This window comes from Choristoneura fumiferana, chromosome 26 (genome assembly GCF_025370935.1).
Source record: "Choristoneura fumiferana chromosome 26, NRCan_CFum_1, whole genome shotgun sequence".
Taxonomy (NCBI): domain Eukaryota; kingdom Metazoa; phylum Arthropoda; class Insecta; order Lepidoptera; family Tortricidae; genus Choristoneura; species Choristoneura fumiferana.
The window spans coordinates 4718279-4735293 of NC_133497.1; the positions used below are offsets into that span (position 1 = coordinate 4718279).

The 17015-nt window shown below is 39.6% G+C and overlaps 1 protein-coding gene across 1 annotated transcript in view; it reads right to left on the minus strand.

Moving 5' to 3' along the window:
• Nucleotides 1-1418: 1418 nt before the first annotated feature.
• LOC141442674 (major facilitator superfamily domain-containing protein 6) overlaps nt 1419-17015 on the minus strand; it is a 30403-nt gene continuing 14806 nt past the window's right edge. The window contains exons 2-10 of the mRNA XM_074107721.1: nt 14015-14160; nt 12924-13518; nt 11069-11256; nt 10738-10874; nt 10372-10487; nt 9335-9453; nt 7929-8055; nt 7435-7581; nt 1419-6824 (exon numbers count right to left, since the gene is read on the minus strand). Of these exons, the coding sequence (XP_073963822.1) occupies nt 6721-6824; nt 7435-7581; nt 7929-8055; nt 9335-9453; nt 10372-10487; nt 10738-10874; nt 11069-11256; nt 12924-13518; nt 14015-14160 (1679 nt within the window). The 3' untranslated portion in view covers nt 1419-6720. The remainder of the gene's footprint in view (nt 6825-7434; nt 7582-7928; nt 8056-9334; nt 9454-10371; nt 10488-10737; nt 10875-11068; nt 11257-12923; nt 13519-14014; nt 14161-17015) is intronic.

Below are 17015 nucleotides of genomic sequence, written 5' to 3' on the forward strand. Positions count from 1 at the left end.
ATTGAGAGCAAAATAAGTTTTTGTGACGTGTAATTTTTAATACAAGCTTTTTTTTTTGCTGACGACACTTGCATCGTCTCCCAAACTACATTCAAACCAAACAAGTCGATGCCATTGACCGTTGAGGAGTTCCGTAATGCTAAGACGATCCTGGCCGGACTATCAGGATTTCAATGCCAGAGTATTGTATAGTTTAAATGAGTATGCCAAATTTCAAAACAGTCTAGAAGTGTGTTCAATTTTCCCTTTAACTTGCAAGATTTGACACGCCGCACATACATACATAGCAAGTTAAATAAATTAAAAGCTTTGAAAAAGTTGGACACCAGCGCCGATAGTTAAATAAGAAAGTTTTCCTTTGTGACACACAAAATGAACTATAATTTTATGCTACAGCGGAACTTTTTCCAGTCAGTCGTTTTTTGTATGGTTTAAATGTGTTTTTCACTTCTCATGCTCGTAATGTTGGTATTTATGCTGGATCTAGGCGACATAAAATTACTTTTTATGCTCTAGTGCATAAAGTAAAATCTTCGTCTAAGACCAAGGAAATCAGGTGTTAACAGTCACAAACAAAAAAGTTTTTATATATTTTTATAATCATTTTTAATTTGTATAAAACTAAAAATAAATCAATAAAACTGAAAATGTATAATTATATAGCAATGCATGAAAAGTAAAAGGTACCTAGTACCTACTAGTAAGTGAACAATTGTTTCCACTGTTGCTATTTAATTGCCTCTCAATCGAAATGAAGAGCAGTGTAAAACTCGAGCATTAAACCCATTTTCCCCTCGACGTGTCTATCCACCCTCGCCGTACCGGCTCGGGTAGCTATATGAACGCCTTGGGCAATAAAATGCCTCGTGTGGGAGGCTCCAATAGAGAGATCTCTCTCCATTCAGGTGTTATACCTGGGGTCCGAAGTCCGAAGGACGAGCGTAGGAACTTGTATATATGCGACTTCGTTAGCGCGATGTTGAACATGGTCGGAGTTTCTATTTTTGCTCACTAGATGGCGCTAGGAGTCGCTACATCAGCCCCCTTTTTTAGACCGGAGGTCGGCGTTGGAGTGCGTGCAGTCTGTGCGTCATGTGGGCGCTTGCAGGTGCCAGTTGCTTGAGTGCGTGGTTGGGCTAATGTAGCGACTCCTAGCGCCATCTAGTGAGCAACAATAGAAACTCCGACCATGTTCTACATCGCGCTAAAGAATTTTGAACGCGGTCGCATATATACAAGTTCCGACGCTCGTCCTTCGGACTTCGGTCCCCAGGCATAACACCTGCCTGGAGAGATTGAAGCTCCCCCCCCCCACACTCGTTTTATGCTCTTGTTGTACAATCTACTATTGAAATCCAACTAAAAAGTTGTGAGGTCCCTATGCTGTCTTAATGGAAAATAATGAAAATAAAAAACAATTTGTATGTAAATGTAAAATATTTAATTGATCAACAATTTGGTAAAAATCAGTCGATTCTCTGCTTAAGTATGAAATAACAAAAAAAGTCCTAAAACTTTGGGTCTGTATGGCACAAGTCGTCTTCATTACATAAAAAAGTCCATACTTGTTAAAAAATTAACTGAACGCCAAACAAAACAATGGTTATGTTAAAAATATAAACATTAATACAGTTTTGTTGCCTGTACTTGCACTGTTATTCAAACTACACATCCGTACCAAATTGACAGATTTCTTATGTAACAGATTGGTCAAGACACGGAACAAAAAACAGAACATGTAGTCTCAGCACTATATGTAAATCAACTTAAAAACCAACATAATAGCAGTACGAAAAATACTCGACCAAGGAACGCTAGAGCACCCACTGGAAGTGGGTGAAATGCGACACGTTTGTATGAGCCTTATTATAACACAAAAATTGATTGAATTTTTTTAAAAATATTAGTACATTGTGTCTTAAGGGCGGTAAACAAGGAATTACGAACAAGGGTCTATTAGAAGCCCGAAGTCGAAGACTGAGGGCTTTAATGAGTCGATGTTCGTAATTCTAATACCGTCCGTGCGACATACAATGTTTTTCATCACATTTGCGACTAAAATTGTATATTTGTAAAAGAAAAACTAATATTTTTTCAATAATTGCCGATACCGCTGACTGCGCTCTTGGCAGCGCCAGCTCCGCGCCCCCCTTCCCCCAACAGCACGTGTGCCCCACGTGCGCGCGCCGCGCTCCTGCACGCCATGCAGTATCACACTCATTGACCGACCTTGGGCTTCATGACAACAAAATTTGTACGGGCAACGACTCATTTACCGACCACGGGTTTCATGACAAGCACATTAAGGTCGAGGGTATTATTTGGGGGGTTGCAACCAAGGTAGTCTGCATGTTTCAACACTGTTTACGAGCAAGTGTGATGAAAAAAAATTTACATATCATATTTCATAGTTCGCTTCTTGGCTTATAACATAACAAAGGGTGGCAATATCAATGTGAAGAAGCGGAGGCGAGCAAAATCGAGAATAGGAGCGGAGCTTTTGGGTTTCCACTAATGTGTTTAGTGGATTCTGCCGCCTCCGCTCCGCTTCGACTGGAAGCGTACCCTAAGGTCCAAGACACACGGTGAAATGAAACCGCAAATTCTAGTTACTTTTGAGTTTCATTTGAGGTTATGCCATGACTTCTTATGGGAGACCGCACATGACGCAGTTTCAAAGCGGTTGCGTCATGTCATGTGCGGTCTCTCGTAAGGATTTACTGTCATTTTGACCATTTTGAATTTGAACCAAAATGAACATGTTAACCAAAGTAAATCTTGTCACAATGTAATTTGTGCTGAAAAATACCTTCATTTTTGTTGTAAATTAATCAAACCCAAATGAAATATTGTCCATTATATATAAATTAGGAGCAAAATTAAATAAGCAATGAGTGAATGTTGTCTAAATCAAGTCTTAATAATGATTTCGGGTGCAACATATTTACAATTCGTCATATTTCTGAGTGTACGTAAATACAAGTGGTCGTTTTTTTTCGGCATAAGTACATCAAAGTTGTCAATTTTACCATAAGACAAGGTTTTATTTTCGATGATATTCAGGATGGACAATTTTCCTTTGTGATGTATTTCAAATTGTCATGTTTCCGTTTCTCCATTTTCCATTTGCACCAAATGAACGTAAATCCTCGTAAGTAGTCATGGCATAAACTCAAAAGTAACTGGAAGTTGCAGTTGCGTCTCACCGCGTGTGCTGGGCCTAATGGGCATTTTTTTATCTTACAAATCATCGCACGTAAAAAGAGCTCCTGGCGACATACACCAGCTGGGCTACTCCGAAACTCGAAACTCGAAGTTCGTGTCGTGCGGTCCCTCTGACACTTACACTGTTTGATACGAGAGCGAGAGGGACCGCACGACACGAACTTCGAGTTTCGAGATTCGGAGTAGTCCTGCTGCGCAGTGAGCGAAATACGGACCAAATTGGCGGCGGAGCAGTGGGGGACGCGGGACGGGGCGTAAGAGCGCGCGCGCGGCCGTCACGCCAGTGGCTTGTTTTTTTTTTTTTTTTTTTTTAAGTTTTGGCTATACTTTTCGATTGAGCCAGCATCATGTCGATTTCTCTCAATAAAAAAAAGGAAATGAAAGAGGCAGTTGCTATTCCTTGAAAGAGGGAATCACAGAGCAAAAATAGACAATAAAAAACTATTAATTAATTGATACTGTTAAATTATACTCCACGCTCTTTTTACTTAGATAGACTACATACTACAGTGGCTTTTTAGTAGACAGATGCGCAAACGTATCCCCTCCCGTGTAGTGTAGTGATACGGCACAGATCGACCATCATCCATTTATAAAACTAACAAAATAACTATATCCCTGTTCCGTCTTTAATAGGCTAGAGTCCTACAATAATCTTTTTATTTATTTATTTATACATTCGTGTCATCTAATTTAATTCCGTCAGTTATATTATTAGAAAATATTGGACAAGTATTTTTCTCTTTTGTAAATTAAGGGTGGATGTGGATCAACTTTTTCTTGTCACTCGTTGCTATAGTTACGGTCTCCTGAGTCACTCTATAAACCGTACGTTTTGTGGTAGTTTTAACCTCGTAAGGCCCACGTCAAATTTTGATCATTAGAATTTGCAACTTAATGTCAATTAGTGAAGTTTGAAATTAGCTTTGACGAATGTCCTAAATTTAGGACGTTGCGCCTTACGAGGTTAAGCCCTCTATAATTGGTCATCTAATAAGCATGTTAGTATAATGTGACACATTTCTTCTATTAAAACTGTACTACTTTTGTCCCCTCGCTGACGGGACAGAATAACAACAAGAAATAGTTTATCTACTCAAAAACGAAAAAATATGGACATAACTATGGCCAGTTCCGTGTGACGTCACACCTACGTCACCAGCACCAATATCTGACACAACAAGCGTGCACAAATATCTAATACGACTCTATTTCTAAGGCTGGAAGGACGTGTCAGATATTTATGCACGCTCCGCTGTGGCAGACATTAATGCTGGTGACTGTACACTTTTTATTGAGGAGTGACGTCACGGGTCCCCAATCCCGAACGTTAACGCGCTTCGCCTTTGTCAGTTTTGTTTGAATAGCCTTCCCGCGGCTTCGCCCGCATTAGAAATAGCTTAATGCCGTCTTAATTCTACTGTTGTAAACTATGCCCGTGCAATTTTTTTAAATATACAACGACAACCGTTCACTTACACGATTCTTGTTACCATGGCAACTTGGCAACGCAAAATTCGGTAACAATTTGAAAGGACAACGTTTGCTCGCACAACGCCATCTATTGATTGCAAACGAAATTAACACGTCATCTTGAGAGCCGAGGTACGGTACGTCACTGTTCTTGGACAGCGCCCTCTATTCTTTTTTTAAACTTAAAATGTCCCACGGGAACGCATTACCAGGATATACCTAGTGCCATCCACGAAGACGCGTGATTTTGTCAAAATTAGCCATTAATGACATTGTATTAATATCCCATTAATATCAAGTATCCCATGTCTCAATGCAGATCTTTTTCTATCTGTACGCCAAGTAAGATGTAAATCCGTTGAGCTGTTATTGCATAATTGAGTAACAAACATCCAAACCTCCATATATCTTCACAAATTTTCACATTTATAATATTAAGTAGGATTGACAAAAGAAAAAATACGTTTCTCTCTATATATATAATATCTATGTATATACTTGTGTTTTCTGTACTGTTTACTGTATTGGTGTGCAATAAAGAGTTATTGTATTGTATTGTATTGTTTCCGATATTTTCTAATAATCAAACTGCCGGACTTAATAGAATACAATTTTTTAACCTAAGAAACTACCCAATCGTCAGTTTATGAAAGGCGTATATTATAGTTTGAACTAAAATGTAATTGTTACTGTATGTTGTGATGATAATAGGGAATATTAGGCAAAGCTCTGCGTAGGGGGCGACACTAGCGCAAACCGCCATGCCAACGTCAGTTCTCTTTATATTTTGTCGCCATGACAGATCATGACCAAAGAGTATTAGTACCTATAGAAATCATAACATTATATTATAAAATAACATGATTACATCGATAGTACCGATAGAGCTATATTTCCAAAAATGTAATTGAAATAAGTTTCTGTTAAAAAAAAAAAAAATTTAATACAAGTTTTTTCTGCTGACTGTACTTGCATTGTCATCTAAACTGCATATCCGTGCCAATTTTCAAGTCGGTACTATTAACCATTGAGGTGTTCCCTCCTGCGGAGACGATCCTGGTACGACCACCAAGATGTCACTACTAGATTATTGTACTGTCACCAAATTTACACAAGTATACCAAACAAGACAATTGGACTGGACCGCTGGAAATGGGTCAAATTTAGCTTCCAAGATTTGACCCAAACAAATAAATAAATATATTAACAGGGCAAGCTAATTACAAGCTTTTCTTTTAAGATACTCAAAAAACTGTTTACGGTTTGTGCTGTGCTGCACTCTGACGGCAGAAAATTGCAGTAATATTCCCTATTAATTATGCTAATTATTGCTATGACTAACACGTAAAAGTACATTATTCAAGATAAATTCTTGTAAGACTAAATATATTTACAAAAATATTAGAAAGTCCAAGTTAATTAAAATAAACATTAACATTAAAAATTTAACGATTTGAAATACTTTTTTTAATTCAAAAACCTAAAGTTAAAATTAATAAAGTTTTATTTTTATTTTCACAATCTAATTAAGATTGGACTTTAGGCTTTATTTGGGCGAAATACTTTTAACAACTTCTTACACGACAATTTAGTGTAGAAATTTAAATAAAAATATAATTACGTATGAAGATATTTTTTGTTAAAAATATCATTTAAATTATTTGATACATGCATGGTCATCCAAACAAAAATATAAAATTTCAAGAAGACGCAAGTTAATTAAAAAAAAGTAAAAAGACAGAGTAAATTACAGAGAAAACATTTTTTTTATGAAGTCATTCTGTTTCATTGATCAAACACATCGTAGAGCTTCAAAAGCTTACGATTTTTTAAAGCTTATACATGTAATATGTTACAAATTGTTTTTTTATCGACGTACGTCCGTGTAGATATTAACATTTTCAAATTGGCAAGAACAATCAAAACACTGCTACATCTAGCGGCTAAATCATGAATTAACAAATAAGAAACAATTTGACAAAAACTCCATCTCTCGTCGGATAGTGGAACTCGCAGCGTCGGTTACCTGTTCTCTTTGTCGAGCGGTAACACTGTCGGCCGGTAGATGGCGTTGTCGCCTTCAAGCATCTTTTCTCCTTCTTCTGGCGTCGCTGGCTCCACTGGAACTAAGAAAGAAATTATTTCGTGTTAAAAAGTTAGACAAACGTTCTACATAAATCAGTGAAATACACAGGGACGGCCTTGGCAATCTGAGCGCCCCGGGCGAGTCATGCCTTTGGCGTCCTTTTAGATATGACAAGCGACAAAATGACTGGTCGTGTTTGTTACACATGGAATACTCATACTCACTCCTACGAGATAAGTCTATTAAAGTTAATACGCTGCGTCTAGTTTTCCTTTAGATCAAGGGTGCCTTACCCGCAGCCCCTATATACCTCGCGGCCAGCGACTGTTTTATAAATAAAAGTCATAAACCTTACCTTCATAAATGAATATGAGAGCATTTGAGAACAGTTCTATTTTTAAGTTCTTGTTCAAATTATTAAAATTCAATTAAAATATTTTCCATATTTTACTATCACCAAGTGCGGCTTTATTTTATTTTGTGGTCCTTGCCTGCCAAAAGGTTGCCGACCGCTGCTTTAAAATAAGTATTCAAATGAAGTGTTTAAGTTAAGCTGGCGCCCCGGGCAGCCGCCCAGTCCCCCCCTCCCCCTTAAAGCCAGCACTGGAACTACACTAAAAGTTTGTCCTGTGCGAGCCTGAAAAGCGTACCTTTCTCGGCCTCCCGGTTGACCCAGCGGTACGTGAGCAAGTGTGCGACAGCGGCGACGAGGGCAGTGCCCGCCATCACGCGGAACGCGCCGCGCCCGCCCGCCCACGCGTACAGCTGCCCGCCCACCAGCGAGCCCAGCGCGAAGCCTGCCGAAAATTTACAAAAAATTGAGGGGTATACACGAGCAGCATAGCGCGTATGTTGTTCCTGCATTATTGATTACATCTGTACCCCACTGTACAGGAGTAGCAGAGCGCTTATTTTGGTTCCTGCATTAATGACTACATTTTTACCCCACTATACAGGAGCAGCAGAGCGCGTACGTCGGTCCCTACATTATTGACTACATCTGTACCCCACTATACAGCGGAGTAGCAGAGCGCGTCCATCGGTCCCTGCATTCTTGACTACGTCTGTAGTACCCCTCTATACAGGAGTAGCAGAGCGCGTATGTCGGTCCCTGCATAATTGACTATATCCGGTGTGTACTGACCAACGCCGTCGTCCATGCCGGCCACGACGCCCTGCACCGTGGCGGAGTACCCCGCGGGCGCCACGTGCGCCGCGTACCCCACTATACACGAGTAGCAGAGCGCGTATGTCGGTCCCTGCATTATTGACTGGAAAGGAACATATCACACCAGTTTGAATTAAAAAAAGGCCAAGAGCGTGTCGGACACGCCCAAGATAGGGTTCCGTAGCCATTACGAAAAAATCAAGTAATATTTTTTTAAGGATTTCGTATTGTGTACGGTACGGAATCTTCCCAGTTTAGGTATATTTTATACCTTAGGCTGCTATGTACTCTTAAACTACCACTAATTCTCAAGCAATCTTAGCCGCTATAATTTTCCTTGTAAATTTGATATACTTTACTACCATCCTGAATTGTTCCAAATTTTTTCCACCCAACGGTTTAGGTTTTAGAGGGGAGGACGCTTTACTTAAATGAAAATTTTCACTTTAAAGTTGAATATTTCGCAAACAGACCACTGAATCGAAAAATCCCCTTGGAACCACCCAATGGTTAAAGACCTATCCAACGATACCCCACACTATAGGGTTAGTTCAGAAAAAAAATCACCCCACCTTTACGTTTATGGGAGAAAAAATAAAAAAATAAAAAATATATATTTTACATCTATCGGCGTGACTACAGCTTTCTAGTACTAACGGTCTCTGAGCTTAGCCGCGAACAGACAGATCCACGGACAGACATGGCGAAACTATAAGGGCTCCTAGTTGACTACGGAACCCTAAAGCTCGTTTTATTGAGTTTGCTATCACAAGAAAGAAAGAAAGAAGAGAGATACAGCAAAACTTACACAAATAAAGCAAATAATAATAATAAATTACAGAAAAACACATGACAATAGTAAATACATATACACAATTTACACACGCCTATTATATTGACTGAAAAATGTTAAATTTGAATAAAAAAAAGCTGTAATTTTATTGAAATAGGCTTGCACTGACCGTGGCTTAGTGTAATGTTTGACCTATGGCCTCGCAAAGAGAGTCGTGGGTTCGCACTGAGTTTTCCGAAATGTATTTGCGAATTCAAATTTAAAATTTAAAATAAACCATGACCTTGAATGAAAAAATTACTTGCTTGATTCTAAAATCCTGTTTGAAACGTTTTAGCAGAGCAGCAAAGTAAATTGGCGTAGTTCATTATTTAGAACTAGCCTGTTACCCGCGACTCCGTCTCCGTAGAATTCGTTTATCGCTACCCCGCGGGAACTATGCAATTTTCCGGGATAAAAACTACACTATGTCCTACCCAGGGACTCAAACTATCTGAATACCGAATTTCATCTAAATCAGTTAAGCGGTTCATCAAACAAACAGACGTACAAACTTTCGTATTTATAATATTAGTGGGATTTAATTTACCTCTATAAACACGAGGTGCCACGGGTGTTGTATGAGCGATATGAGCACCATTCGCACGCCGTAGCAGAACAGCGACAGCGTTAAAGTCGTGCCGTAGCCCCACCGCTTTATTATTTTACCTGTACAAAAAAATAATTAAAGAAAAAAAGAAATAATAAATTTATTTGCCAACATAAGGCGTAGCAAAAAAAAAGCATCCTTTTTTGAAGTCGGTTAAAAATAAGACAACCTTACATACTAAATAAAAAGAAAGAAAAGAAACATTGTGCCGGAAGAGGCAAAAAGGGCCACACAGCGTAATTACTTAATAATTTTATTAATAGTTTAGCGTTGATTATTTATAGTATCAAAACAACCTTTAGTCTGCATTGATAAATGGTTTTTAACACGTTCTTATTAGCTTCACTAGTACCTATCTATGTCGGTATGTTAGTATCTTTGAATTTGCTCGTTTGCCATCCAGTCGAATAAAAAATAAAATATAAAAACAACAAAAAAAATTACTCACTTTTTGTTAATTTTATAGGTTCGTGTAAAAACATTATTAGACTTTAAATAGACAAAATTGAAAAAAGTTCATGGTAACTTTTTTAACACCAAAAAAAAATCTATTCTATTCTATTCTATTAAAATCTCGCCGTTACCTTGTAGTCCAAAAAAATCTATAATTAAAAAAAATAAAAATAAGTACTCTTGAATCAAGTGCATTTTGGTGCAACATACCAGCACCATAAAAACCAGCTTTTCTGCTGACTGTACTTTTTATTGACTATACTTGCAAAGTCAATAAATTTCAAGCTAATCCGATTAAAAACAAATATCTTCTAAATCACGTCAAGCATTGTATATGTGGGGAGAGACTACATAGGTCATAGAGATCTCTCTCCAGGCGGACGGATTATGCCTGGGCACCGAAGTTCGAAGGAAGAGCATTGGATGTTGTTATATAATGCGGCCGAGTCGAGAAAATTCGATGCGCTTTTGGAGTTTCTATATTTGCTCACTAGATGGCGCTAGGAGTCGCCACATATACATACCAGAGAAGTAGAAGAAGACAATTTCCCCGATGAAACTCTGTCCGGCGACGACGACGCCCTCTATGAGTTTGATTTTCGCCATCGACCCAGTCTCTTCTGCTAGCTCCTCTAAGAACCTGAACAGTAATAATCATCATACTCGTATACGTTATATATTTTTCATTCATCCCCTTTAAATAATTTGAATTTAGGGATAAATGAAAGACGTTTACAGTCTAAATCAGAAAAAATTCGCACCTTATAGATAAATCGTCAAAATCGCCAGACGCAATGAATAGACTGTCTAATCTAATAGATACACGGACAAATAAGTTAGCAGGCTAACAGAAACTATACGTGTTTTGTGCTACAGAAGCACCCCCTTACCAGAACATGTAGTAGATGATGAAGCTGTCGAAGGTGCCCGCGATTACAGCGAACAGTATGAACACGATCACGCGCGGCATCCGCAACACGGCGCGCAGCGCTTTGCCTGAGTCGTCGGGACTTGATAGGGACGGCAACTGCGCAAACGAATCTTTCAAATTTTTGCCTTACTCTATTTGAGTATTTCTCAAAAAAGATGTGCGTACTTAACGAAAATATTGGATGGTTTGAAACCTCGCCTACTTGCCACTAGATGTCTCTGCTAATACACCACATTGATGAAAGAACCATCTAGCGGTGGGCGGATGAACCATGCAGTTATTCTACTCACAGTGAGCGCTCGACAGCTGTACAAGTCCACGGCGGTGGCCGTTAATGCGATAATGAAGGCCGGAGTGAAGTCCTTCATGGTTCCACGAGAGAACAAGTCGATGAGGGCCCCGCCGATTAAAGCTGTAAGTCCGTACCCTGCCGTACCCCAGGCACGCTGGGCGCCATACTTTGAGGCGCGTTCCGGACCTGTCATACAACAAGTTGTTAATAGGACAGCAGTGACATCTGTTATCAAGCGTTATTACTAACCTTTTGAATGCCACAGTCGGCAAAACGCGATAGATGAAAATCGTGCCATGTCGGCATTTCGTGGCACCTATGGAATGATTTTCAGATTTTTTTTGTCGCTTGTGGCCGACCGTGGCGCTCAAAAGGCTAATGTAGTTCAATTGGTTCTCTGCCGTTTGGACAAAATATTTTTCGCAAATGTTTAATTTCCCAAGTATCAAATTTCTCCGAAACCATATTATTTTTGGAACTTTCATAAAACAAACCTAACATAACCTACTGTCCTCTATAAAACCATAAGAAAATATTCTGAGAAAATTTTTTGTTTCGGACAATTTGATACTTGGGAAACTGTTTATTTGGAAACATTTGCCAGATAATAATAATAATAATTTAACGTTTATTTCAGGCTCTTGTCCATATACTTCGTGTTAGTACAGTCTTATAATGATAATGTTAGTAGTTTAATTAATTGCGATTGAATTTATCAAAACAATAAAAATAAATAGGATGTCATAGTTCTAAAATTAAAAATAATACAATAATAGTCAAAATTACAGAAAATAAATTAAAATTAAAATTATAAAGAATAGTCGTTGGATCACTGAAATCTACCTATCCTATCCCACTAACATGCCGGCTACAACAGTGCCTAATGTAGGGGCAGTCCGGTTTGTCGGCTATCATCACCAGGACGGTGTTGGAGCTGTCGCGCACCCGGCGCACCAGGGCAGCAGCGCGCACGCGCATGCTCGCGTGGAAGCACGCTGTGCGCGCCTCCGCGAACATGCCCGACGCACTACACCAGCGCGGCAGCCCCATCAACGCCCTGAACGCGTTGTTGTATTGGACACGAAGAGCGTTGTACGCCTTCTGTGTGTAGTTAGCCCACAGGCTACACGTGTAAAGCGACGTGCAGTACGCTTTGAACAGCGTTATCTTCACATCCCTGGAACATCGCGCGAACCTGCGAGCTATCAAATTTGCCCTGACGCACAACGCTCTCCGCTCCCGTTCTATGTCAGCATGTCCTGAGGTCGGTCGTAACAATGTGGTCCAAGTACTTAACCGGACCACTCTTTCGAGTGGAGATCCGTTCAAAATTACCGGTGGAACATTAATGGACGGTTACAACCCGCCTCAAAGCCATGAACTGACTTTAAAGATAAACATTTGGGAAAAAAATTGTGCGAAACGGCAGTACACGAGTTCAATTACTCGGCAAACTCAGTTTTTTAATACATATCATACATAAGCACTTGCGTATGCCATTTATTAGAGGCATTTTACACCTTTAGTATTCGAAAGAATTTTTATTTTTTTATTTTTATTCGTGACAATTACACAAAAAACAAAAATACGTATCACGGTCACGAATTGGTACCAAATCAGCATAATGCCGCCCATGTATAGTGCCCGTGTGTAATATATTTTGTTTTGAAAAAATGCCTTTCTGCCAGTTTCTTGCGTTGCGGCGCATTCTTCTTGGCAATAATATTATTTCCGAAAGCGGTGGTACGATAAAAAAGTGATGTAAAAGAACCCTTTGCGTCTTACTTACAAAATAAACGTTTTGATTTTTAAATTTTCATCAATTTGAGTCAAACTATTTTTTTTTTACTTACCTAGCACATCGAAGCAGACCGCATCTCCAATACAGTTGGCAACGTTAAACGCCACCGTGCCAACACACATCAGAACAACAAACGCCCAAAAAGTGGCAGTCACATACAAGTTACCAGACTCATTCTCATTAAAAACTTTCTCTTCAATAACTACAGAGTTATTATTATACTGGTCACTCTGCGTATTATACACATCCGTGTTATTCAAATCGATGTCTAAACAAATTAAATTGCAGTCCGTTTTAGGCGAGCATATAACTTCTCCTTCTCTCACATCGTCTAAATCCATATGGAAGAGCGAACAGGACACATTCCTCACAGGATCGTCTACATACACAGTGTTTATGTATGTCGAGTTTGACAGGTAAACGTCAAACGTTGTGTTTACGGAGCATGTCCAGTGGCAACTGTACTTTTCTAATAAGTCTTCGTCTATGGTCGTGTTGTCGATTTGTTTTAAATATACTGTGTCGTTGAGTTGGTACACCGATTCTGTTATTTGCTGCGTAGGTTCCGGCATAGGTAGGAACCACAGAGAACAATAAGATCCAGTCATTGTCGTTATTAGCAGCATGAAGACGAGTTTTCTGTGACTCTGAAAGTGAAATTAGATTCTGTTTAAACAAACATAGTTTTTTATTAACCAGCTTTGTCGCAGACTACAATCCGAACCGAACCCTTTTGTTCCCATTTTCCCCCAGTAGTTTAGAAAGCGGGAACAAGTAGAAAAATACCCTAATAATTCGTAGTGCGGTGCGTATTACTAGGAATAGCCCAATGTAATCAATATATGTATGTATGTAGATATCTAAAGTTTTAAGTCAATCATTTCAATAGTGAGCGTGAATTTACCAATCCGCACTGAGCCTGCGTGGGGACTATAGTCCAAGTCCTCTCATGCTAAGAGGAGGCCTGTTCCCAGCACTGGGACGTATATAGTACAGTCCCCTGCATTAATATCTGCCACAGTGGAGCGTTCAAAAATATCTGACTGACCAGACATAGAAATAAAGTCGTATCAGATATTTAAGCACGTTTTATATGGTTTTATTGCGTCAGATATTGGTGCTGGTACATTATAGTGGACGTACCGGCCAGAAGTCGACGACATATCCAAACAGGGGCTTAGCCGCTGCCCATAGCAGCGGCAGCACTGACGTCACCAGTCCCATGGCCGCCGGGGACACGCCGAGCTGGCGCCCAAACACGTTCATTTGGGGCAGGAGCGGGCCCAGTGCTGGAGACAATGGGATACAATTTATAGTTAATGACTCTACAGGGTAATAGGGAATATTACGCAAAACTTTGCGCAGGGAACGACACTAGCACAAACCGTAGATAAACCGCCATGACAGTCAGTTCTCTTAATAGTTTGTGGCCATGATGGATCAAGAAATATTTATTAATAACAAGACAACATGATATTTACATCGATAGTAACGATAGAGCTATATTTCCAAAAAATAATTGAGCTACATCCTGCATCCTACGGACATTTAAGACGTTCAAAAAACTGTACGCTTTGTGCTTGTGCTGCATTCTGACGGCAGAACATTACAGTAATATTTTCTATTCGGGAGACGTGAGCAGGCCTTACCTTACCCTACCGGATTTAGTTACTATATCGTACCAGTATAAGGGCCGCCACATACGGATTCGGAATTTCGAACGCAGTAAATCCATACAAATCTCCATACCTTATCACATACGGATCGTAGTTTTCCGTTCAAACTTTTCTCTGATTCGGAATTCCGCATGGTGGCCTGTGCCTTCAGAATATTTAAGGAATTCGAGTGGACGCTGGAGTGGGCAAAGCGTTGCCGATAACGGGTTACAATTTATAGTTTGTGACTATAGATGATTGACAGTCACCCACAGTGACAGCACCGACATCCCCAGCACCGGGGAAATGCAGAGCCGCCATTCATTTGGAGCACGAGCGGGCCGGGCGCTTGTGACAACGGATTACAATTTATATGTATTTCGTTGTGACTATTAGGGAATGCAAACCGGTTAACCGGCATGTTTAATGGGTCGATAAATCAAACCTAAAACCGGTTTTTTTACCGAAATAGGAATATATCAATAATGCATTGAAATATGTCGATTTTTCACACTGCTGTCTAGAAATACTCCTTACACATAAAAGTAAATAAATAATAAAACATAAATACACCATAAAATGGCCCATAAACACCTTAAGAACAACAAAGTGCCAGGAGAGGTCGGAACTACGTCAGAGCTTTTGAAGGCGAGTGGATCACCGGTTCTTAAAGTAATTTAGAGGCTCTTCAAGTCCGTCTTTCTTTAAGGTACAACGCCAAAAGCATGGAACTAGAGCGTGGTGGTGTTGTTTTTCAAGAAGGGTCATACATAACATAGACCACATGCATACATAGCGGTTAAGTCATACATAAAACGGAAGAATAGGTATAACCTGCCGCTATGCCTAGCACTATCCAGAAACAGAAAACCTTTAATTCGGTTAAATTGAAACATAAGCGGTGCTTGAGTCTCTCCTGCGATTCCGTAGCCTCCAGCCCTATACTGAGAATAGCAAAATTTGAACTTCGTATCTTGCCGTCCCGCTGACGCTTACATTATTTAATACGAGAGTGAGAGAGACGGCCAGATACGAACTTTGATTTTTGAACTTCGTAGTAGCCCCCAGGAACAGAGTATCGAAGGCAAATCCTTTTAAAAGAGTCGTTAGATTAGACAGGGAGATGTCATATCTCCAAAACTGTTTACTGCGGCTTTGGAAGTCGCCTTAAGCTTCTGGATTAGATAGAAATAGGCATGAATGTCAACAGCGAAAACATCACTTACCTTCGGTTTCCCGACGATATCGTGGTAATGACAAAGTCGATGGAGGAACTCAGCACGAGGCTCGAAGGCCTCAACCGAGTCCCCTAACGGTGGGCTCAATATGAACTTGAACAAGACGAGGTCATGTCGAATGTCCATGTGGTTAAGATTGGTTTTTTTGAATCTTTTGTACAATACAATACTCTTTATTGCACATAAATACATCATACAAAACAGTACAGAGAAAACAAGTATATACATAGAGATTTTCTAAGGTAAGCAATAGGCGGCCTTATCGCTTCAGAGCGATCTCTTCCAGGCAACCTTTACAATGGACAGAAATAAGGAATACATTTAGCAGGTGGTGCAATTTACAGTAGATTATAGCTGTATCAAGAATACATAAAACTAACACATAAAATACACATACACAACAAAAATCTAAACAGATAGATAGGTATTTGTATTTTTTATTTCAATTCCAAATTTTTACTTTTACGGTCATCCGTAAAACCTAAATTGAAAATATAGATGCACAGAAAAACCAGAACAATAAGACCAGCCTGATCCAGATGTGGTGCCTGACTCTGTTATGGTTGAGAATTCAGTTCTTGAAGTTGTTGACGCGAATGTATACCTAGGACAAACCGTCCAATTAGATAGGTCTAGCTTCAAGAAGGAGGAGATTCGTCGAATCCAACTAACAATAAGATGGGTAGCGTTTGGGATACTCCGCAATGTCATTAACCAGTGTATGTTGCCATTGATGATATATCAATCCGAGACGTGGTGATTCATATTATAGGCAAGACTCCGAGTTACTCAGTGAGCTATGTATGGAGGCAGAGTTATGCTTGGGATTTCTCTACCTACGGCATCGAATGAGAAATGAAGAGATACTTAGAAGAACGAGGGTCACCGACGTACGTAGCCAAGCAAATTAGCTTGTTGAAGTGGCAATATGAAAAGTTCACGAGTAAAGACTGCGTAAACCTGACTCGGCAAGCACAGCATAGGACGGCCACCAACGTAATGGATGACCTGGTTAAAGCCGCGGATACACGTTGTCAAAGGAATACGAATAAATATTTATTCGTAGACAATTTTACAACATTTACCAGTTTTAGAATCAATAAAGCGTAATTTACCGGTTAACCGGTACTGGCTTACTTTAGTCGGTAATTTATACCGGTAATCAGATTTGGCCGGTAATTGCATTCCCTAGTGCAATTCATAGTTTGTGTTTCTATAGAGGTTCAGCACTGCAAGTGCCGGTGAATCGCC